Below are 25,326 nucleotides of genomic sequence, written 5' to 3' on the forward strand. Positions count from 1 at the left end.
TTTTCAAGCAGCCCCCCAAATCCCCCCCTCCCCTTCCCCCCACCCCTCTTAGATAAGCCACTGATGCCAAGCTTGAACAAGATCGATAACTGCATGTCTGGGAAATGGTTGGCATGTATGTGGGTCAATATTGGGTTTTTTACAACTAAAATGGCCACCAGTCTAAAAGTCGGCCATCTTTGATCAGATCGCAAAATAAAGGAGGTGCACGTGTATGCCATCATGTACTGTGCTTGTGCCAAGATTGAACAAAATTGGACCATGCATGTTCAAGAAATGGTTGAGGACACGTTTCAGTAATAAAATGGCTCCCAGTCGGCCATCATGGATCTGATCTCGAAAGAAAATGACATGCAAATGTAAGCAATCATTCATTATGTGCGCACCAAGTTTGAACAACATTGGTGAATGCATGTCCGAAAAATGGTTGAGGGCGTGTTCAACATGGGGTTTTTTTTACAACTAAAATTGCTGCCAGTCGGCCATCTTTGATCGCATCGCGAAACAAAATGCTGTGCGTATGTATACCATCATGTATTGTCTTTGTGCCAAGTACGAACAAAATCGGTCCATTCATCTCCAAGATATGGTTGCAGACACACGGACAAGACCCAATCCATAAGGCCCCATTTCAGACAAAGTCCAACAGGGGCTAAAAATGGTACTGTTGGAAAGCTAATATTCGATTTACTTGGAAAATAAATGTGTCCATTTAATCCGAGAGATGCCTATTTTAAAAGCCCATATTTACGACATTGAGGAAGAAGCGGGAAAAGATTAATTCAACTGTTCCAATGATAACATTTATTATTTATTATTTTACAACAGCAGGAACCCTTTAGAACGACATGGAAGGAGCACACTAAATTATATATAGTAATACTACTCAAAGCAATAGAAAAATATATAATAGTAAATGGAAGGAACGCACAAACAACAACCACCACAGCTACGACAACAACAACTGCGTGTTATAAAAGATCCTTTTTCACACCTTTCACTTCATTTTACATGACTTATTGAGATGCAACAGATACACATGCAATACATTTGAAAGCGACGGAAGGCATGACTAGTGATTGATGAAAAGAAACACTTGAAATAAATTAATCTATAAAATACGACAAACTAAAATGCTAATGAACATCTGCAGGAAAGTTTGAAGTGAATAAATGCTTTCCTTCAAAATGAATGAGAAATTACTTACTGGATTTATGAATGAGTTTTGTCTGTTCCAATGTTTCTCTCACTACTTGCAGGCTTTTCTGGCTGTCATTGAGCTGCATGAGATTCACTGCCGCTTCTTCTTTGGCCACTGCCAAATTCCTCCGTAAAATCTGCAAAAGAATGTTGCATATTCACAAAGCAATTTTTTGCAAGGCCACTATCCCAGAATGGCAAGACTTTTTTTTGAAAGATAATCTGGTGGGAAATCAGTCAAATCTACCTGCTATAATTAATTGGAGATTCATCTGCATTTTTGCATAATTTACCCAGTTATCAGGCAAACCTGAACTGCCAAACCTGAGCCCCAAAGTAAATGGTGCCAGAAGTTCTCCCACAGGTGGTGGTGACGGTTGGTACGTAGCCTGTGGCTGCTTGGCTGCATCATTTTCTGGGGGCATGGCTGTGCCACTGATGCAATTCCCCCCATAACCATGACCAGACTAGCTGGAACTCATTTTGTCGACCTCCAAAGGATGACAGGCCTAATGTTAATTAACCCACCTAATTAATTAATTCACACCTAATTAATTAATTAATGTTAATTAATTATTTAATTATTAATTAATTAATTAATCAACACCCATTTTGTCAACCCACCTTGTGTTAATTCAACGGCGTGACAAGGGCTCGAACACAGGACCCTAAGATCTAAAGCCAGCCACCTTAATTGCTGAGCCAACACCAGGACAAATGGTGTTGGCTAATGGTTAGGCCGGCGGGCTTGGGATCCTACGGTCCTGAGTTTGAATCCCGTTTAATTAAAGTCAGGTGGGGTTGACTCAGCCTGTCAACCTTCCGAGGTCGACAAAATGAGAACTACATAACTGGTTATCGAGAGGCATTGCATTAGCGGCAGACGCACCCACAGAAAAATGATGCAACCAGCAGCCGGGTGGCTGCACACGAACCAGCGCCACCATTTTAGATTGGAGAATTAATACATATTGTGATATTGTGTCCCAAAGTCCAATTTAAAGTATACAAAGAAAAGCAAACGAATGCGTTTCCGCAAGGAGAGCAGTTAGTAGAAGAACAAAAAATAAAAAGTTGGGTTACTTTCCTTTTAAAGTCAACCCTCTTAGCAGCTGAATCAAAAGTCTAGACAGCTCATTTGTCAACACAACTAACCAATACAACTGCCCATCATCCAACTGCTCTGAAATAACATTCAAATTAACAACATAATACAATTAATTGAATTCTGGTACTTTGTCTGAAGAAAGACACAGCACTGCCAAAGCAGACCCGTGGCAAGGATTACACTGGATAATTCGCTGTTGACTTCCCAGTACAACAAACAACAACAACAGGCATTTTGAGGCCATTTTCCCTACAAGAGCGGGGGTTAGCCTTGCGGTCCCCATGACAATGTTCTCCATTTTGCCCTATTTTCTGCATCTCTCCTTGTTAACCCCCTTGCCCGCATTTCTTCTTCCACCATCTTTAGCCAAGTCTTTCTTGGTCTTCCCCGTCCTCTACTTCCTTCTACATTCATTTCCATCACTCTTCCCACCCAGTCACTTTCATCCTTCCTCAACACATGACCAAACCATCTCAACCTGTTCCTCTTCACAGCATCAATCACAGGCTCTATTCCCATCATCTTTCGCAATTCATCATTTGTCTTCCTCTCTCTCAACGATACTCCGCACATCCACCAACGATACTCTGCACATCCACCAAACCATTCGCATTTCCACCCTTTCCAGCCTTCGTTGCTGCTCTACGTTCATTACCCATGTCTCGCTCCCATAAATCATAACACTTCTCACACATGCAGCATACACCTCTCCCTTCAGTTTCAACGACACTCCCCTCCTCGTCAGCACACCACTCAGTTCCCGAAACTTCTTCCATGCACATCTCACTCTAGCAACCGTTGCCGAGTCTGATCCACCTTCTCCATTCAGCATGTCTCCTAGGTAGCACGACCTGTCTCCTAGACTTCCCGGTACGTGATGCATATTATGCAAAACCACATAGATGTAATATTTTCATAGAGAACCTCCATCTCTGAGCGCTTATCCTTCAGCTCAGCTTGAAACGTCAGGTTCTCACGGCGAAGGTTTGAGTTTTCCCCTTGGCTCTGCTGAAGATCCTGTTCCAGCGACTTCAAACTTTCCTGCAGGCGTTCAACCTTTTCCTTGCAGGTACGTCTGCGGAGCAACAGTCGGGCACACCTCATGACAATTCTTTCCTTTGCACAACAACAATAAACGCTTAGTAACAATGTGACAAAAACGACACTGCACGATTACCAAGTACCGCACTTACCTTATTTCCGTTTCTTCAGTCTCAAACTCGAATTGACGCTCCATCTCTTTTTCCTGCCAAGCGTTCTGGCCATCTCCAGATGCACATCTGATCGGTTCCTGGTCTAGTGGTTCATCCATGGATTGTGACTGGCAACTATTAATCTTTTCCTTTTGTTTCTCTAAATCATTTAGCTCCTCGAGTTTTTGTCGTGTGGCAGAAATCTCGCGATCAAAATCTTTACGAGCCACGTCCATTTCTACCTTATGGGTTTTGCTCAGCTCTTTCAAGGCAGCCTGCTTATCATCTGCAAAACGCACCCTCAATGTCGAGAAATGCTCGGTCTTCTCCTGTAGATCCCTCTTCATAGCAAACACTCTTCTCTCCAACTCTGATGTCATCGATTCTTCCCGAGCCATCATCTTCCTTCGATAAGCATCAAAGGCGACTTTTTCATCGTGCCTCAACCGCTCCTGCTTGGCCAAAACTTTTTCTAGGTTCTGAAGCTTCTTGCACATGTTTTCCTCATCTCCCAACCTGCTCTGAAGCTCGTGCACATGGCGACGTGTCTCTGCAGCATGCTGCTGCAACTCTTTGGTGTGGGCATCCTTCAAGGCTTGCACTTCCTCCTCATGCTTATCGTTTTTGGTGTTGAGCGAGTATATTACCTGCGGCACATGAAAAGGTAATTGAGCAGGTTTATGATGGAGCAAGGTGAATGACATAAACAAATGGCTCAGACAACACATGTGTTGTTAAGAAAACGACTCAGGTGTTCATGAAGGCGTTAATTAGTGGTAGACCAAGACATCTTGGAGCACCCCGCTTAGCATCTACAAGGATCGTGTGTGCAGACAACTCCTTGTCACCCTAGAGGCCTATGTCTGTTTTGTTCATCTTTATCCCTCAGTTATTTAATGTCCGTTAATCTTTAGTAGAGCCGGTAGAGCTTTAGTAGAGCTTTAGTAGGGTAGGGCCGGTGGTGTGTGATGTCAGCGCGGTAGGATCAATAAAGGTCATCACAAGATCTGAGATTGGGGTGACCACAATGCAGGTGGTCTGGAGTGCAGGGCATTTGGAGCGGTCGAGGCAGTGAGAGCCCCAGTATGAGTCGTAGGACGGACTCGCCTCCAATCCTGACCAGCGCGCCACACACGAGTGCATCCCAATGCCCCACGAGATAGAAAGGGCACGTGCACCTCTCCCATTCTCCGTTTTGTCTCGTTTTTCTGTAGACATTAATGCAGGTGTCCAGGAAGGTTTATTTACTAGTAATAGGCGTCCACAACAATATTTGATCGTGTTGTGGAATGTCGGCCGAGGTCCTCACTTTCTTTTCTTCCACCCTTACTTTTTCAGCTTTATTCACTTTAAAATTTGCTTTCTCTTGGGATCCTACGGTGCTGATAATTTTTTTTGTGCTTAAGTTTTGTCGTGTATAAGGATCCCAATATCACAATATCACAAAATGATAAATTTTAAATCACACAAACTCTGACATAGCAGCACCTGCCCATGGATAATTTTTGAAAGAAAGTTACATGATTGGGTGGAAAATGCGGTCGGGGTTGCAAAAACCGTTTTCTGAAGGCATGGGTTGCAGGGCGTTTCATGTTTCAGGAATAAACTGAGTTGACCTCGCTTCGCTCTGCCTTGGCACAATTTAATCCCAATAATTTGAATATATTGTTGCCGTGGTTTGTATTCATACCTCAGGTGTGACCAAGTTATTATTGAGAACGAGTGCCATAACTTCGGCGCACGGACCCCCATTAATTAATTAACCACCCGCCTTTCCGCGCGCGTCATCTCCATGCCCTGGTATCTTGCAGAGCTCATCACCGGCAGGTTTGCGTCACCCAATAGGGAGACCCATGTCCGTTACAGTATTCCGCATTAATAGCACCTACGTAGTGCTGTGGTGGATCAGACAACCTGGTGCCCCCCCCCCCCACCCCCACGCCGAATCACCTTAGTTAGTTGCGGATTGCATAATTTCGCCATAATGAGGTGGTGAAGGTTAAAACCACAATTCATGCCATGATCACAACCCTTAGAGTACATTTGTCACAGATCACAGGTGTAAGACCACATTCCATGAACGTCCAGCTCAGATGCCACGAATCCTCACACAAGTACATTATATAACAAGAGCAATCAGATTGCAGACCCTCGCCAGGATGAGTTTTCAGTGACTTTTAAGGCTTTTGTGTTAAAAAACAAATATGGCGGCTGAACCATGTGACCGGTGACATTATTTTCTTCTCCACCAATTTATCCCTAGATGATGCTCAAGAAATTTAATCTTGATCAGATGAAGTTTTGTACTTGTCGAATTATGATGTCATAATGGAAGCACCTATGACATCATCATTAGCATATTTTATTCCCCATGAAGAGTTCTTTACAATTTTTTTTTTTTTTTTTTTTTTTTTTTTTTGTATACAAGATCGAGGCTCGTGAAAGAGCGAACATTTATCACACAGAAAGACAAACCGACAAACCGACACATAACCGACAAACCGACACATAGAACAAATAACATCGGGAGCGGTAGACAAGATGGGGAGAGAGGGGGAAGGACACAAACACAACATTTTAGAGCAGGAACCGAGAGACATGGAGACATCGAGAGATCTGTGGGAGGGAGAGGGCTTTGGGGGGGAGGCATGGGAAAGGGGGTGGGAGAGGCATACAACATATGGACACTGCCAGGACTACCAGGAAAGAAGTTGGTATTACAAACAAGGTGGATCTGGGGTGAATTAGTGGGGGTAGAAAAGATCAAGGTTTTGGATGGGGGAAGATAAGAGATGGTGGTGAACAGCTGTTTTAAAGACCTGGAGGGAGGAGTGGGATTGAAGGGAGTGTGGGAGTTTGTTCCAGACGCGGGAGAAAAGAGGAATGAAGGAGTGAAGGTGAGCAGAGAGCCGAGATTTCGGCAGTTTAACCATCAGAGGCTTGCTGGCAGATCTTGTGCGACCTGTACGAATATTTGGGGGACAGAGCACAGAGAGAGCTGGGGGAGCAAGGCCGGAGAGGAGTCGGTAGAAGACGGAAAGACCACCAACCTGCCTGCGGTGAGTGAGTGAGAGGCCCTTGGAGTTAGCTTCATCACGGGAGATTCCAATGATTCTGAATGCTTTGCTTTCAACAGCGTGAAGACGAGCTGGGTGTGAGGCAGGAGCACCAGCCCAGAGGGGAGAGCAGTATTCCATTGAGCTGCGGATGAAAGCCTTGTACGTGGTGAGGAGCTCAGGTGTGCCAAGGAAGGACTTCGCACGACGGAGGATGCCCAGTCGGCGACTGGCTTTGCAGGCCAGCTTGGAAATGTGGTTTTCCCAAGAAAGATCATGGCAGATAGTGAGACCCAAAAGCTTCAGCGACAGAACTTCTTGGAGAGGATTGTTGAGAAAGTAGATGGGAGGGTTGTCCAGTCGATCTTTTCGGAGAGACATAGTAAGAGTGTGAGATTTGTCAGGATTGAAAGACATGTTCCACATGTTTGACCAGTCTGTGATTTTGTCCAGGTCTTCAGAGAGTGAGGAGGCTGCAGACTGCCGATCTGAGGGAAGAGGAATGGTGCGGCAGAGAGTGGAGTCATCAGCAAAGAGATACAGAGGATTTTCCAGAGAGTCGGAGAGATCATTGATAAAGACCAGAAAAAGCACAGGGCCCAGCACACTGCCTTGGGCAACTCCAGCCTGAACAGGAAGGGGAGATGAGAGAAATCCATTCAGGGCCACACGTTGACTACGACCAGAGAGGAAGTCCGCAAGCCATGCATGGAGATTTCCATGGATACCATAGGAGTAGAGTTTGGTGAGCAGAGCTGGGTGCCAGAACGTATCGAAGGCACGTGATATGTCGAGGGAGACAGCTCTGATTTCCTGTTTGGCATTGAGGACCTCCATCCATTGTTGAGACAGGAGAAGCAGCATGTCCAGAGTAGAGTGACCTGGTCTGAATCCAAATTGATGATCAGAGATCAAGCCATTGGAGAAGAGGAAAGATTTCATATCCGAAGCAATGATGGATTCCATGACTTTGCTGATACTTGGGAGCAGGCTGATTGGTCTGTAGTTAAAAGGATCTGTTTTTGCACCTTTTTTGTGTAAAGCGGTAATGTTTGCTGATTTCCAGGATGCTGGCAGATGACCTTGAGCAAAAGATAGGGTGAAAAGAACAGAGAGAGGGTGAGATAGAGCGGCAGAGCAGGATTTTAGGACCCGTGAGCTGATGCCGTCTGGTCCAGTTGCAGAATCAGAGTCGAGGTTAGACAAAAACTCCTCCACCTTGTCAGGAGAGAAGGACACAGAGTCCAGGAGCAGTTGGGTTCGACTGGGAAAGGTGGGAACAGAGAGAGATGGGTTTGGGACTAAAGATTTTGAGGCAAACACAGAGTTGAGGCATTCGGCTTTGTCACGTGCGATGTCAACTGTGTGGCCATTTGAGGTAAGGGAGGGGATGGAGGGGGAACAAACACCAGAAACGGATTTGACCAGACGCCACCAGGATTTGGAGGAAGGAGACAGGTTTGAGAGTTCGTTCTTGAGTGAGGAGAGATAGTGCTTCCTGGCACTCCTGAGGGTAGACACACACTTGTTCCGAGCTTGGTGGAAGGAACTGAGATTGCCTTCAGTTGGATTAGCCTTCCAAGAGGCAAAGGCAAGTTGTTTCAGGGCAACTGCCTCACCACAAGATTCGGTGTACCATGGACGGGAGGAAGGGTAAGACAACTGAAGACGAGATGGGATAAATCTGTGCATGAGAGAGATCAGTTTGCTTTGGAAGAATTCCCAGGAAGAATTGATGTCAGAGGCAGTGGAGATGGGAGACCAATCCAGACGATTGATGGCTGCTTGAAGCCCGTCCCAGTCGGCCTGAGTGAAATGCCAGACTCTTCGACGCTGAGGAGGCTCTCTGAGAATGGCCAGAGAGATGTCCACTTTGACAAGCACATGATCAGAAGAACCGATTGGAGCAGAAGAAGAGCAGCAGACATTAGCAGGGAAGTTTGTCATAACCAAATCTAGAAGAGAAGAAACTCCATTGGCTGAGATCCGGGTCGGGAAATTGACAGATTGTGTCAATCCCAGTGAGTCACAGAAGTCCTTTGCTGAGGTTCCATGACTGGTGAGAGAGGAACCCACACCCAACCAGGTGGCATGATGACAGTTGAAGTCACCACATATGAGGAAGAGAGAGTTGGGATGAGTGGATAGAAGTTGGTCCATGTTGTCAGAGAGTGAAATGTAAATTGAGTCATCACTGTTTGGGGGACGGTACAGAACACATATGAACAAAAGGTGGGAGCGGAGAGGAACCCGTAGCCAGAGGTACTCCTGGGGGTGAGGAGGAGAGAGGGCAGTGCAAGGAGAATGAGCCATGTCTCAATTTTTTTCCATGCAGCACTTGAGATATAGAGGTGCAAAGTTTTTCGTTTTTTTCCAAGATGGCGCCCGTACCACGTGACATATGACGTCATAATTATAATTTTAAAATTCTACAGGTGGAGTTGCACCTATGGTAAAAATTTTCTGTCAATCGGACCAACGGTTGCAGAGAAAATCATATTTACTCCCGCTAGGGAGTAATGCATTCACTCGTGGCCGTGTGTTTGTGTGTGTGTGTGTGTGTGTGTGTGTGTGTGTGTGTGTGTGTGTGTGTGTGTGTGTGTGTGTGTTTGTGAACAAGATATCTGGACAAGTTCTAAACTGATTTGGATGAAAGTTGGTGGGATGATTGCCCTTGGGATAAGGAAGAATTGATTAGTTTTTGGTGAAGCTCAGGATATTATTCCCGTTCCAGGAATTTTTTGAAGGATTTTTTACCATTGGAAGATAGGGCTCATTTTTTTTTTTACATTATCTTCTATATATTCTATATTTAACATTGTGATATGAAAATAGTTTTCATATTTGTTGTAAATATAGTTTAAACTCGTGGTTATGCGTTAGAGCGGTGTATTTTTTTTAGCAGCGTCGTCTACAATTTTTTTTTTTTTTTTCTAATAAAGACATATTCTGTTATTTTAAAACCACCAAAGTGTGTTTTAGGTTTCCTCGTTTCATAAAATGTATCGTTTGATACGTATAATGCTTTAAAATGTTTTTTTTTTGTTTTTTTTTTAACCTCAGCAGAGATATCAACATTTAGCTCAGCGAATGTCATTCGCGGTGTCAGTATTTGATGAACTTATAAAGACTTAGTTCCAGATTTGTCAATGGCTGAGGTATATTAACAAACGAATAAAACAGATTTGGCAAAATTCCAACTTTTTTTTTTCTTTTAAAGATCGCATATTCACCCAGGGTTGTGAGTGGCTGAAGAAGAAGAAACCTCACATGGGCTTCCCAGACCAAATAAATAATTCTGGTTCTGGCTCTGCGATTTTCAGGTTTATTACTCCCGCCAGGGAGTAACGCATTCGATCGTGTCCGTCCGTGTGTGTGTGTGTGTGTGTGTGTGTGTTCGTATGTTTGTGAACAAGATATCTGGAAAAGTTCTGAACGGATTTGGATGAAAGTTGGTGGGATGATTGCCCTTGGGATAAGGAAGAATTGATTCGTTTTTGGTGAAGCTCAGGATATTATTCCGGATCCAGGAATTTTTTTGGGAAAGATTTTTTCTGTTTTACTGCATTAAAGCTTTTATTCTTATTATTAAATGATGTTTTTCTCCTCTAATTCCGAGATATATCAAAATAAATTATCTGACACTGACAGTTATAGACTGCCAGGTGTTCCAATTTTTCATTTCATTTCGTGACCTGAAAATCGGGTGGGCATCAAATTGGCATGATAATATAGAAATAATTAAGAAATAATGTTCATGACTTTTCACAAGTCAGATTCTGGTACGTTAGTCTGTAATATAATGTTGAAATTTATAATTTTATTTCCAAAATCTCCGTTTAGCCTCGAACGCATTTCGATGTATTGACCAATGAGGATCGCGCTTATTCACGCTACGAACGATGTCTGGGCGTCCGGCTGCGAGTAAACAAAATGGCGGCCTCCAGTAGCAGCGACGGTGACGAGGGTGGGAGCGAGAAACGCTGTTATATGTGCATTTCTCCGGCCAAAAGATCAAGTTTAATACCTTTTAGTGATATAACATGGCCGCGATATTTGCAATTTGTTCTTACGTGGCAGAATTTAGAAGGTGATCAAGCTGAAATTGCGAGAAATCGTCAAGAACCACGCTGACGAATTCGGCGAACGTGGCAACAGTATGGTAACAATACCTGCTATAGCTATACCGCATGATGCAGCGTTTCATCAAGTGTGTTATTCACGATTTACCGATAAACAACGAGTGAGCAGGGTGCAAAGCAGCATGAAAAAGAGAGAAGAAAATGCAGCCAATACTGGTAGGTTGAATAACTTGAATAATAAATCATGACAATGCTTCAAAACTTAGTTTGATTTTTTTTTTTGTGAGGTATATGTAAAATGATTTTGTGTGTAGTCGAACGATTTTGAATTGAAGGAACTATCCAATATTTATGCAAGGAGGTAGGGCCGAGGTGAAACAAATACATTTTTAAAAGGAAGTCTGAGGAAGGGGGGCGGGGGGGGGGGGAGGGAATCTAGTCGGGCTAACCATGTCTTGAGGTCTAGACATTTTTAACTCACATAATTTTAATTGTTTTCTTTTATGTGTATTTATTGCAGCTTCAACATGCAATGACATCAACGTCAACATTGACAAGGTGCATAAAGGCCCACAACCAGTCAAGAAACGTGCTCTACGCTCCAGCTTAGGCAAGCCCAAATGTTCAGCCAGATCCCAATATGTGTTGCCTAATATATGCATCCTTTGTCAGAAAGAGAGAACAATCAATACAGGCAAAAGGGGACGAAGAAAAGAGCCTCTAACAAGGTGCTCAACAATTGAGGCACCAAGACTGCAGCAAGCCGCTAAAGACAACAACAATACAAACCTGCTGCTTCAAATTCAAGACCGCCATTGTGTTGCGACAGAGGTAAAATACCATGGTCGCTGCTACAAGGAGTATACCCGGTATTTAGGCAAGCTAGCAAGCAACAACACCTAATGCAGAGCAACAAGGAGACTCCAACTACTCAGAAGCATACACATTATTTTGTGCAACAGTCAAGGATCTTATAATAGACAACAAGGAAATCTACAGACTGAAACGACTTAATGACATGTTCATGAAACAAATCAAAGCAACACACGGAATAGAATCAAACTACAAAAGTGGCTTTCTCAAGACAAGACTGATGAAAACATTTCCACAACTATGCTTTCTAACCCCGTATATGCGCTGCCAAGGACACCTTGTGTATGTTAATGACATCTCCACTGAAGTGCTGGTTGAAGAAAAGAAAGTGTTGCAAGAAACCATGCATGGTTCAGGTGATGACACAACAGAGACAGAACAAACATCCGACTCTGAACCAACCCCACCAAAGCAACCTGGGTATACTGAGAATAACCTTAGAGAACACTACTTCACTGCGCTACAATTGAGAAATGCAATCGATGAGATCAAGCCAAATATGCCATGGCCCCCAACCTCTGAGCACCTGACAACAAATGCCGCAGAAGCAATTGTACCTGCCTGTCTCTATAACTTTATTGCATGGATGGTGGGAGTGTCAGACGAACCTGATTCTGATGAGTTTGTAAAGATAGAATCTACAATACATAGAAGAATTCTCACAATTGCACAGGACATCATATACCTCCAATAAAAGGGAAGGAAACAGATGCCCAAACATTTGTCACTTGCAATGACAGTACGTCATCTCTCAGGTTCAGCCCAATTAATCAGCCTACTGAACGGGTTTGGTTACTGCGTCTCAAACTCTCGTCTTAAATCATGACACTGCACTGGCTAACCAAGAACTACATCGTGGAGAGGATGCTCTTCCATCAATCATTCAGGCGGGCAAGCATGACACACTCATATGGGACAATAATGACTTCGGGGAGGAGACATTGTCTGGGCGTGGAACAACGCACAATACCAATGGGATTATAATACAGCGACCAAGTCAATCCCATGAAGTAGTACAACCAGCACCAGTCACTACAGTTAAGAGGACGCGGGAGAGATCGATGCAGCCACCTGCAGTGAACCTTGCCACATATTATGGAGGGAAAAAAGAAGGACCCGCTCCATTCGCAACCAGCGTTCCATTGGATCGAGCAACGTACTTCCCATTACTCCAGCACCCTAAGACGATAGACCTAGCATACCACATCACCAAGTACAGCATTGACGGGACTCTGCCATCTTGGACAGGATTCAACCAACTACTGTCTTGTGTTGAAGTTCCACCAAAGAGCGTGATAGGGTATCTCCCTGTCATTGATGCCACTCCGACTGAAATGAATACGGTACTAACAATACTGCAGAGAAGTGTTCAGATCGCCGACAAGTTACAGTTGGAAGCAGTCATCATTGTCGTTGACCAAGCCATCTATTGCAAGGCACAGCTCATTAGATGGAAGAATGCACAGTTCATGAAGAGACTGGTAATTCGACTTGGGGCATTCCACACTGCAATGTCCTTTCTTGGCTGTATTGGAAAGAGATTTCGAGATGGTGGTCTCCAAGACATCCTGGTTGAGTCAGAGATTGTTGCAGTGGGGTCTGTGAATGGAGTGTTCAGCGGCAAGCATTACAACAGGGCAGTTCGAGCCCATAAGCTGATGTCAGACGCGATGCAGCAGATGCTTCTGGATGCATATTTTGAATCTATTCCAGAACATGAGGCGGGTAGAGTGAAGGAACTTTTGTCAAACTTAGCTGAAGCTTTCCCACATCCAAACTACCATGTCATTCTCAACAGTGACAAGTTCAAAGACTTCAAAACCTCCTTTGACAAATTCTTAGAAGCAAGTGACACCAAACCAACATTTCGCTTCTGGAGTTCATACATTGAGACGGTGGAGCTTCTCTTGCTATTCATTAGAGGGACACGAGAAGCCAACTGGGATGTTCACCTCGCCAGCATACGATGTATGCTTCCATGGATATTTGCCTATGATCACATTAATTATAGCAGATACCTTCCAGTATACTGGCTGGAAATGTCAGATGTTCAGCAGACCCATCCCGCCATTCATCAGAAATTTATGGAGGGTGAATTCGCTACCCAGAGAAGCGACAAAGCTTTTGCCCAAATCGCCTGCGACCAGACCATTGAGCAGACAGCAAACAGGGATTCCAAGACCAAGGGGGGCATGACCGGTTTCACTACCAGCAAGGGGACAGTTAACCGATGGATTTGGTCACACCACGCGAGGGGGTCAATTGCACGGGAATGCGAGGTTATGGCAGGGAAGTCCAGATATGAAGAGCACAGCTCAACACGCTCCGATCTACTACAAAGTCGCATGCTACGTGACAAAGCTGATGTTGACAAAATAATCGCGATGACAAACAGCATGATTAATCCATTTGAATATGATGGAGAGGACTTGGTTCATGTTACATCTGGTGTGGTGGCTACGAGAGAAGTTCAGGAAGATCTAAACACAGCATATGAAAGAGGAGAAACAGAGTTCACCACCCTATGTAAAGAACGACTTCAGACGGAGACAGTCGACCTGTTTGGCTCAATGAAGAAACTGAAACTTAAGACATTCACCAACATGTCTAAGGCTGTGAAAAAGAAAATTCGTGGAAAGGATGTGTCTTTGAAGGCTGACAGAAATCTCTTAGCAAGGCTTGTTGTCATCGGGCAGTTCCGGAAAATTGATCTTCAAGAGTTAATGTCCTATTCTCTTGGCCCACTACCTCTTCCTTTGGCAAGTGTGCAAGGCTGCCTCGTCAAGACCAACAAAGCCAACCTACTTCATGCACTTGAAAGTCAGGCAGAGAAACCTGTGGTTGATATTCCAGTAGGAGGCATGTATGTAATGGATGGTATGGCAATGATACAGAAATTGAATATCAACAAACTCACCGGGGAAAGGACATTTCTCAATCTGGCCCACGAAATACTGAAGCGCCTTGTCAAGGGAGCAGAGGGCAACAAGTCCAGTGAGATCCATTTCGTAACCGATACTTATCGAAAGGTATCGATTAAGAACGCCGAGCGAGAGAAGAGAGCAGCCAGAGGGTCTCAAGTGATGCGAATATATGGCCAGTCCCTTCCTCAACAATGGAAGAAGTTCCTCTCCAACGGTGACAACAAGGAGTCGCTAATCGAATACTTGTTTGAGACGTGGAGTAAGGTCAAGACAGCATACCTCAGAGGAATTACAGTGTTCTTGGCACATGGAAACAAATGCCATATCTTCACAGGAAGCAGCACTCCAGATCAGGTAGTTGAAGTGAAAGAAGAGCCGTCACTAAATTCGACGCATGAAGAGGCGGACACACGGATGTTCCTCCATGCCACGCATGCAGCACACACAAGCAATGACGTCATCATCGTTAGTCCGGATACAGATGTGTTCATAATCGGCATAGCCTTAGTACCCCAAATCTCTGCACATCTATATTTCCACACAGGAAAGGGAGTCAACCTTAGGACAATTGACTTGAAAGCAATCTACGATAGCATTGGGGATGATGTCAGCCAAGCTTTGATAGGCCTACACTGTTTTACTGGCTGTGATAGTGTAAGTGCCTTCTATGGCAAAGGCAAAAAGAAGGCCTTAAACATCATACTAAAGAATCCAGAGCTGTGCGGTGCCTTGAAGGACCTTGGAGAACGGTTTGACATACATCCAGACATGATGGAAGCACTGGAGACATTTGTCTGCAAGTTATATGGACAGCACAATATCACTACTGTGAATGAGGCCAGGTACAACACGTTTCGTCTTGCTAGAACGTCTGAGATCACAATGCCTCCCAACCAAGATGCCCTGAGACAGCACATCAAGAGAGCCAATTACCAAGCTGGTAAGTTAATTGGTTGTTTCTTTGAATATTGAACATCACCTGTAATTTATGTTTGGACAGGAGTACTAGTATATGGTGCAGCATGTGTTAATGAAGATGATTATTTGGAAAGTTTATTGAATTGAAAACAAAATATTGAATGTCACAACAATGTTGTAAATGTTCAAAATTAACAGGTCTATTTGAAACAGTAATTGAAGTAACTATCTGTACAGTTGAGTGGTTAAGATAACATGACATGTAGATGATCCAGAGATTTTTTTGCTCCACACTTAGTCAGAGCAGGATGTTTTGGATTTCGCATGTTTCTCTACACAGAATTTCCCAATAATATGATTGTACTGTTATTAGTGTTAATGATACTAGGGCATGCCCGTACAAAATTATATCCCCCCCCTCTATTTACATGAAATGGTTTGGTCCATTCGCAAAGCCAAAGCGGACGGCTTGCGAGTACGGTGACAATCCCCCCCCTCTATTTACATGAAATGGTTTGGTCCAAAGCGAACGGCTTGCGAGTACGGTGACAATCCCCCCCCCTCTATTTACATGCAATGGTTTGGTCCAAAGCGAACGGCTTGCGGAGTTTGGTAAAGAAATCGCCATAGCTCGGTAACTACTTCTCCGATTAATATGAAACCTTGAAAAGGCACATCCTCGGGTCCCCAGCAATATACCTGGCAAGTTTCAAGTATATCGGACCGGTAGTTGTCGAGAAACAGCGGTCGCATACACACACACAGACACACACACAGACACTCACACAGAGATTACTGGAATTATAGATAGATACCTCTGATGTTGTTTTGGAAATATGTATTTCTCCATTCTTAATGTTATTGATCACTTCAATATTTCAGGAATTTACAAGAGGAGCCTGCAGCCCATCCCTGACATTCCCGACCCTGATGGCTATGGATGGATGATGGAAGAGGAACTTGCCATAGACTGGATGACACTTCCACCTGCACCAGACAGCATGATGGAGCTTGCTAACTGCACTGGAAGCTGCAAGAAGACACGATGCAGCAACGAAACTACATGCACTTGCCTACAGAATAACATTCCGTGCACAGATTTGTGCAAGTGCGGCAGGAACGACTGCTCAAACATAACTGGCCATGTTGACTTTGATGAGAAGAATGATGATAAAGACTCCAGATCTGAAGATGAGGAAGACTCTGATGCTGAAGAGGATGAAATAACTGCACTATTTGTATGATGTTTTGGACAAGTTTCAACATGACCAAGCCGAAGAGACAAATTGTGGCTAAAGTTCAGCCCATCTCGAGTTTATCATGACGTCAATACGCACTGGTTCACTTGTACGCCGTGTAATTGTCTTTGATGGGTTAAAATATCACCCCTTACACACTTATTGGACCTATTAACAGTTTCAAAATAGCATTGGTAAACCACCATGGATCGTAGTAGCAACACCAATCACAAATATTGTACAAAAATTTAAAATTATGCAGGTTTTAAGGTCCAAAAACATGACTTTCTGATAAATGCATCAACAGCATGTTATTTTACCAAGTCGTTAAAACAACATTTTTACTACTTTTGGGGGTCTGAATTAATAAATATTGCTGGCAAGACCAATACCAATGTGAACATGACATCATATAGTTTGTGTTGTTTTTTTACTGTGTAAATGGGTATTTCAAATGTAACATACAATTGGTGTATACTGGTGTTTTGGGGCAGCGGTTCTCGGTAACGTACCACGATATCGCTTGTGAAAAAAAACAAGATGTTTTGGAGGTCATAAGGCTTCATCCCACACCCTTCTTGCCAAATCCCTAGGTTCAGGTCATGAAATCAAAAAAAAAAGTAGATATCCACCCTATGGCCCTGTGTCTATTAGGGCTTGCTTTCTTTTTCATATATTGTTTTGGGGAGAGGGGACGTTAAACAAAACGTATTATTCCAACTAAATCCACGGCGGGAGTATGCGCTCTACTGAGTGGCGTTCTAGTTATTATGTGCGGACAAACAGACAAAGACAGACAGACAAACGGACCCAAATGCAATACCCGCTCCTCCTGCGAGGGTAATTATATTGTTAGGTTGAAGTCAGTTGGGATTATTTATAGGACCTGCATTCATTAAAAGTTGCATCGTTGTGAGTGCTGAAGGATTCGGAAATAGCAATCAGCTGTCGCCTCTTCTCAATTTCCCGCGCACACCATTTCGCGCACACCATACTGAGGGCCGTCCAAAGTTAATGTGAAAATGTCAGAAAACAACCAATTGGACATCATGGATCGCATTGGTCCAGATGAATAGCGGCGATGCTCGCAAAAAGGTCAATTTCTCATCACATCGACTCGTTTCGCCCTCCACGGAGCGTCCGACTCCAACCGCAAACTTGTCCGAGCAATATTGTTCGAAAGATTACCTCACCTGTCGTGCGGAGATCAATCGGCCGGCGAACGCGCAGGTGACCGACCTGCCAAATGCGATCGTTACCTTGGTAAGCTGCGCGATTTTTTTCGACATTTGGAAGTGCATCTCCTGGTTCGAGTTCGCGGCTCCCCCATGGCCAGGACTCGCCGCCGCCATCCTGCCTTGGGCGCGGTTGGTTGTTCGTTGCTTGGAGCGAGGATACCTCAGCGCAAGCTTGGGCGGAACCTTCTCTTCCTCTTCTTCTTCATTACGCCTTGTGCCTTGTTATATTATTACTCTTTCGTTGTTTTATATCCAAACGTTATCCTTTGATTTTTCCCTTTTTGTTATTTTAATGTACAAGATTGTATGTTTTTTTTCTATTCTACTACATTTGCATTTTTTCTTATAATATATTTTGGATTCGATACGAATTAGCTTTAACGTACGTCACTCTGAGTCTGAGAATCACCGCCAGCCATCGCCCACGCCCCTCCCCCGGAAGCCTCACAAGCGTCGTAGCCACGCCCCTACCACGGAAGACGCACCATCGACAGGCATCGCGACCACGCCCTCCCCCAGAAGAGCCATCGCGGCCACGCCCCTCCCCCAGAAGAGCCAACGCGGCCACGCCCCTCCCCCAGAAGAGCCATCGCGGCCACGCCCCTCCCCCAGAAGAGCCATCGCGGCCACGCCCCTCCCCCTCGGCCTCGACATTCGGTGCGTTTCGAGGACGCACAAGGAACTTCGGCGCAGGATGAGGACATTCGGCCCATCATGCCTGTGCTACACAAACCCTAGAAACTATCACCAATAACCTATCAACAGGTCCTGAGTGCCAGAGGAGGATTAACATTTTTGGGGCCGAGGGCACAAAAAATATTTAAACTCAAAACATCAAAATATTTAGACTCAAAACATCAAAATATTTAGACTCAAATCATCAAAATATTTAGACTCAAACCACCCCCCCAAAACACGAATACATGAAAATGCATTAACACGTAGACTCCATTCAATGTTCCACCGAGTTAATGAAGGATACACGAGCACGAGGTACATCTACCAGGAATAGGACTAGCTGATTGGTAATGAACACACCCCAGCACTTTCATTGGTGTGTTCATTACCAAGTTTTTATTAGTTGCAAAATCTAAGATTTTTCAAGTATATTTATTGGTTGATCTTGTGTGTTATTCAGTCTGTCTGCCTGTTTGGTCTGTTTGTCTGTCTGTGTCACACGTCACAATTTAAAACCGATCTTTACGAAACTTCACCAAATGGTAGAGTTGGCCATAAGGAAGAAGCCTATTGATTTTGAGGTCAAAAGGTCAACATAGGCCAAAGGTCAAAAACTTTGTCAAATTTCTAAAATCCTCAATTTTCATCCCATTCACTTCATATTTGAAGAGGATTTGCATATCAGGTCACTGAATTCAACCACCAATTATTTTTGAGGTCATCACAGGTCAAAAGGTCAACATCGGCCAAAAGGTCAACAACACCTTAGTTTAGGGAGTTCGCAAGTATCGTTCTATGTATAACAGATTTCTTGTTTGTCTGTTTGTATGTCAATCGCCCACAGGTCACAATTCTAAACCGATCATCATGAAACTTTACCAAGTTGTAAAGGTCGTTACACCTGAGAAGCCCATTGATTTTGAGGTCAAAGGTCATCTTGAGATCATCATCCGATTACCGTGAAAGTTGAACAGCATTTGCATATTGAGTCACTGAATTGGGAAATCAACTATTTTTTAGGTCAAAAGGTTAAATAAAGGTAAACTCAAGGTCAAAATTCCAAATCATCAATCTTTATCCAATTAACTTGAAAATTAAACAGCAATTACATAGTGCAACATTTAATTAATCAATTAATTAAAAAAAAAAAAACTAATTTGAGGTCACAAGGTCAAATGTCAACTCAAGGTCAAACTTCTAAAATCGTTATTTTTTTTATCTGAAAACCAATTTTCATCTGATTGACCCAAACTATGATTAAGATTGTCAATTTTAATCTTATGATGAAATGGACAATTTGATGTCTCCATGGCAACTTTTTTGGGGTGATTGGGGGTGGATTTTCCAAGTATTGTGCTCTGCACGACGTCTTTCTTGTTTTTAATTTGTTTTTGTATACATAGACGAGGCTGGTGGAAGAACAAAAAGTTTATTGGAGAGTGCTCGCCAAGTGGCATAAGCACTCAAGCAAGCACTTCAACAAAACCGTTGGTAAGGAACGGCTGGCTTGGCAAGCGATAGCAAGCTGATTGGTAACTGTATACATTTATATGAGTTAAGTTAAACAGACCGAAGACCCTTTTCTGATTCTGCTGCTTGTGTAATAAAACAAGACCAAAAGTCTAACTGCGGTGTAGCCGGGTTTGTAAAATATTATAAACCACAAACACATATGATTAGCTTTTTTAATTGTCGCTAATAGTGTTTACAACATAAAACAAAGCCATTTGGATGAATCCCGACATCCGTGAGGTAAATTTTACTTACAGAACTGAGGGAAGATCTACTGTAATCTATATACCCCACAAGGGTTGGAGGTGTGTGTTTCAGACGCTCGTATAAAAGGACACGGAGCCGTTAGTAGTTCGAGCAAGCCATGTTCCGCGTCCGGCACTCCCGGCCCGGAGGCCGGAGGTCACTCCGGAAGTACATGTGCACAGTATTGTCATGCCACAGTCATACACTAGGCGGTGTTATCAACACAAGCTAACACCTGTAACATCTCCCTTTTTCAACATTGCTAATATCATGTGATGCAATTTATTCTACCGAAATTTCGAAAAGAGATGTAAACTGGTAACACAACATAACAATATTCTGGCTCAATTATAACATAGGATTATGCCAGGAGCTGAACATTTCCACCAATCAATGACATCAAATCAATAACTAAATGTCCTTGCTGTTACTTGTAACAGTTCACAGATAAAGTCTGTTTGGCGGTTTTGACAGTCTTCCACTGCGGGAGAAAATAGGGCTCCTGTGTGAGAGAGGCTCTTTGACCATTGCCGGTGTTGAGGGTGTGCTGCAGGTCCTCCCTGCTGGTGTGCTCACTCTCACCAAATTCTTCTTAGCATTGCAGGCCTCAGGCTCAATGGCAGTTTTGTCTTCACTTTGCACATCCGGTCTTGTGATGCTCCGGTTGTGCCTTTCCTCCGCTAGCCCATCCGAGGGCTGTCCACAACAGGGAGGTGGTGCTGACTCAGCTATTCTCAGGTCCACGCGATTGCAGCGATATAGGGCACCTTCCACATCCACGAGATAGGAGCGTGGGGCAACCGGTTGCACGCAGGTTCCTATTTTCCAGCGACCAGTTCAGTCTCCAGGCAGTGGTTTCATACGGATGCACTCACCAACTTTTAGTTCAGGTAAGTCTCTGGCTGACCTGTCATAGCCGAGCTTCGATATCTGCTTTTTTTGACGCAGTTTCTCCAAAACACCTGGCACAACACAAGGCTCGAGCAACTTGTTGGTCACAGGGAAAGGTGTTTTCAGCCTTCTTGACATCAAGCGCTGCACTGGGCTGCTAGCCATGCCCTCCGTTGGTGTGTTCCTCCACTGGAGCATGGCCTTCCAGGGGTCATTGCCATCACATGTAGCTTTCTTGCACAGGTTCTTTACGATTTTGACGGCAGACTCAGCTTTGCAATTGGCCTTTGGGTGTCGTGGAGAGGATGTGAGATGCTCGAATTCCCATTCGATGGTAAAGAGTCTGAATTGCTCGCCTGCAAATTGAGGCCCATTGTCAGAGATCACACGGTCCGGTTGACCGTGACGTGCGAATTGTGCCTTGCATCGCCGGATTGTTGTCTCAACAGACAGGTCTGGGAGCAGCTCAATTTCCCAGAAGTCAGAATAGTGATCGACCATCAGGAGGAAGTCTTTCCCAATGTACTTGAATAAGTCCATGCTGATGATCTGCCAGGGCCGTGTGGGCAACTCGTGCGACATCATCGTCTCCTTTTGCTGCTCATGTGCATATTCATTGCACAGGGAACATTTACTGACAAAGTCTTTAATCTCTCCTTGCATGTTTGGCCAGAAGAGAGTATCGCGTGCTTGCCTGTAGCATGCTTCCCCTCCAATGTGGCTGGAGTGGATTCGTGCCAACATCTCTGGGCGCAAAGACTTCGGTATGATAACTCTCTGACCTTTGAACAGCACGCCATTCTGCATACTGATTTCATCTCTGCATAGCCAATAATCTCCAACAGCAAGAGATGTCTCCTCTCTCTGGTCAGGCCACCCGGCCAAGACAACAGCTTTTAGTGCTTGCAGGTATTCGTCTCTGTCTGTGTGCTGTCTGATCTGAAGCAGGCATCGATCAGTGACATTCAGGTAATCTGCCTGATTGATCTGCTCCACATCATACTGCTACTGCTGCATGCTACAAACTGTGTGTCGCTCATGTTCCACATTGGAAGTACTGACCGCTGCTGTTGCCCTGCTGAGCATGTCGCTGATATACATTTAGGGCCCAGGCTTGTACACAACCCTGAGGCTGTAGTTCTGGAGTGTGAGCAGCATGCTCTGGAGCCGCTTAGGTGCGCTTATGAGAGGCTTGCTGAAAATGGCGATGAGCGGCTTGTGATCAGTCTCTGCCGTGATCACTTACCGGCCATACAGATAGTGATGGAAGCGTTGACAGGCAAACACTATGCTCAGGCATTCTTTTTCGATTTGTGCATAGTTTTGTTCCGTCAGCATTAGCACCCTTGATGCAAATGCATCCGGTTGTCCCTCTTGCATGAGACAGCACCCCAATCCATTTTGGCTTGAGTCACTTTGTATAGTGACTGGCTTTGAGATGTCATAGTACCTTAATACAGGCATCGTGGTGACCAGGCGCTTTATTTCCTGCACTGCAGCATCGTGTTTCGGTAGCCAATGCCATATCGCATCCTTGTCCAGCAGTCTCCTCAACGGCTCACAAACCTCAGAAAGGTGTGGCATGAATTTGGCAAGGTAGGTCACAAAGCCAATGAAACGCTGACCGCCTTCCCATCTGTTGGGTGTGACACTTCCAGAATGGCTCTCACCTTTTCGGGATCAGCCGTCAGGCCATTTGAAGACAGTACATGTCCATGGAAACGGACCTTTGCTACCTTGAACTGCAGCTTCTTCAGGCCAAGTCTTAGTTTAACGTGCCTGCAGCGGTCCATCAGCGCCAGTAACTTTGCATCGTGGTCACTATCTGCCTCGTCATCTGTATCCCCACAGCCAACAATAAGGATGTCATCTGCAATGGGCTCTACTCCATCTAGCCCAGGCAATAGCTCATGCTGCTTGCGTTGGTACACCTCTGGTGCTACGGAGACTCCAAAAGGCAGTTTGAGCCACCGTTTCCTGCCCCAGGGAGTCCAAAATGTTGTCATGTAACTGCTCTTCTCGTCTAGCTTGCATTGTAAAAAGGCATCACGTGCATCTATGAGTGTGAATACCCATGCCTTTGGTAGTTTGTATAAGACATCTTCAAATGTTGGCATGAGGTAGTGAGATCTTCGCAGTGCTTGGTTCAAAAACTTTGGATCTATGCAAATTCTCAGCCTTTTTTACTATGACCATGTTACTTATCCAGTCTGTCGGATCGGTCACAGTGGTAATGTGCCCATCTGCCTCATGTCTGTCCAGCTGTGCCTTCACGGCGGACTTCATGGCCACGGGTGCATTGCGTGGGGAGCACTGGACTGGACGGATTTGGGCGTCCAGTTCAAAATGTATTTCTCCTGGAACTGACTCTATTGGCCCATTGAAAACATCGTTGTACATGCTTATGAGCTGTTGTTTGGTCAAACCTACTAAAATTGTTCGAATTACTGCTCCAGTCACCACTCATTTTCATCGTGTCTGGGAGTAGAATGTTGGCAGCCATGTAGATCAAGGCAAGAGATCAACTATGATTATGCACATTATGATTGTGCACCTATGGCTATGCCCGAGGCGTTTCAACACAGCACGTTGTGGCGGGATATCACAGTTATTCACTCACTTTTGTACACGCGGTGGTGCTTGAAGGAGTCCGTTATGGGGTGTCTTGCATCAAGCCACTTCTGTCACCATGTTTCAGACGCTCGTATAAAAGGACACGAAGCCGTTAGTAGTTCGAGCAAGCCATGTTCCGCGTCCGGCACTCCCGGCCCGGAGGTCACTCCGGAAGTACATGTGCACAGTATTGTCATGCCAGTCATACACTAGGCGGTGTTATCAACACAAGCTAACACCTGTAACAGTGTGCTCATTTACCAAGCAGCTAGCTAGCGCTTGCCAAGCCAGCCATTCCTCAAAGGTTTTGAATGGAGTGCCTGCACGAATGCTTAAACCACTTGGCGACATCTCCACAAGAAACTTGGTAAATGAACACACCCAATGTTCTTGAGACCCGACCATAGATCAACTGTAATCTATATACCCCAAAGATGAATGACCCTTCCTGCAGCTCCCGTAGTGAGCGGGTGTAGGCCTACTAGTAAGTTAAAATGTCGGTCAGTGGAGTCAGCCGGCGTAATGACATCATAGATGTAATAACGTAACGGATACAAACCTTCCGTACTTTAATATGCAGAGGATGATATATTTTAACTTCCAGGAAGTTTGCAGTCACCATAAAGGGATTAGTGTTACGATTAGATTTACTATAATATTAACGTTACGTTATCATTATTTCGAAAATGATATTACTAATACTATGAAAAAACCGAGGCAATTCCTTACTTCCACGGTTATTAATATTAGTACCGTACACAGATTATCATTGATCATGAACCATACACCGCTTCAATCCATAAACTTTCCATTCATGACATTGGGATTAAAGTATTATGTTTATATTTACTATATTATTATTAATACAAAAACGATACCACTGAAATGATACACTACTGTATTAAGAAACATGGGTTTAATTTGTCCGAAGCGGTCCGAAGGTGAGGCATGAAGCCTAAGGCCTATACGTACCGTTTTGTTGCAAGAGACGCAACGCCGATGCTTTCAATATTTGATGGTTATTTTAACAATCGGTTTGTTTGTGTTTCACACTGAATGAAAAACGTACAGATGGAGGATAGTGATTGTGATACATGACAGGTTCGACTATATCTTCGGCTTGAACGACATATAAATCAAAATGGCGGTGCTTGGAGTCAGCCGTGTACGCCATAATGACATCAGACGTAATCACATCACCCTGTCATGTGACCAGATCCTCAGCTCTGATTGGTATATGTTTGAGTGGACATACATGCATACATGCATACATACATACATACATACATACATACATACATACATACATACATACGGATGGACAAACACTCTTCGAGACGGCTTAGCCCTGGGGGCTACGTCGTACAAAGTTAATTTCAGGTGATTTTCAACCCCTTTCGCCTTTTGTTACCTACGCTACCGAAGGTGGATGAAGGTTATGTTTTCACCCCTGTTTGTCTGTCTGTGTGGGAAGAGGATATCCCAAAAAGTTGTGGACGGTTTCGGATTAAATTATTTGAGAGGTTGGTCATGTGACAAGGATGAAATGATTAGAT

General features: G+C 44.3%; 2 protein-coding genes across 2 annotated transcripts in view; one reads left to right on the plus strand and one right to left on the minus strand.

Annotated features, from left to right (window-relative positions):
- Nucleotides 1-18,031, minus strand: part of LOC137423191 (protein FAM184A) — a 192,940-nt gene extending 174,909 nt beyond the window's left edge. Inside the window, exons 1-4 of the mRNA XM_078774580.1 lie at nt 17,852-18,031; nt 3,502-4,148; nt 3,233-3,383; nt 1,208-1,337 (exon numbers count right to left, since the gene is read on the minus strand). Coding sequence (XP_078630706.1) covers nt 1,208-1,337; nt 3,233-3,383; nt 3,502-4,148; nt 17,852-17,944 — 1,021 coding nt within the window. The 5' untranslated portion in view covers nt 17,945-18,031. The remainder of the gene's footprint in view (nt 1-1,207; nt 1,338-3,232; nt 3,384-3,501; nt 4,149-17,851) is intronic.
- Nucleotides 14,830-16,665, plus strand: LOC137423187 (uncharacterized). Its single transcript, XM_068110071.2, has 2 exons — nt 14,830-15,376; nt 16,237-16,665. Exons 1-2 carry the CDS (start codon nt 14,851-14,853, stop codon nt 16,596-16,598), a joined length of 888 nt encoding a protein of 295 aa, XP_067966172.2. The 5' UTR covers nt 14,830-14,850; the 3' UTR covers nt 16,599-16,665.
- Nucleotides 18,032-25,326: the final 7,295 nt, after the last annotated feature.

Source organism: Myxine glutinosa, chromosome 3 (assembly GCF_964187855.1).
Source record: "Myxine glutinosa chromosome 3, kmMyxGlut1.1, whole genome shotgun sequence".
Lineage (NCBI taxonomy): Eukaryota > Metazoa > Chordata > Myxini > Myxiniformes > Myxinidae > Myxine > Myxine glutinosa.

What these genes read in the sequence shown, in the direction of transcription:
- LOC137423187 (XM_068110071.2), top strand. Translation starts at nt 14,851, where the DNA reads ATGTTCCTCCATGCCACGCATGCAGCACACACAAGCAATGACGTCATC. An exon ending in GAGAGCCAATTACCAAGCTG is followed by an intron (nt 15,377 to 16,236) that starts GTAAGTTAATTG and finishes TCAATATTTCAG; the next exon opens with GAATTTACAAGAGGAGCCTG.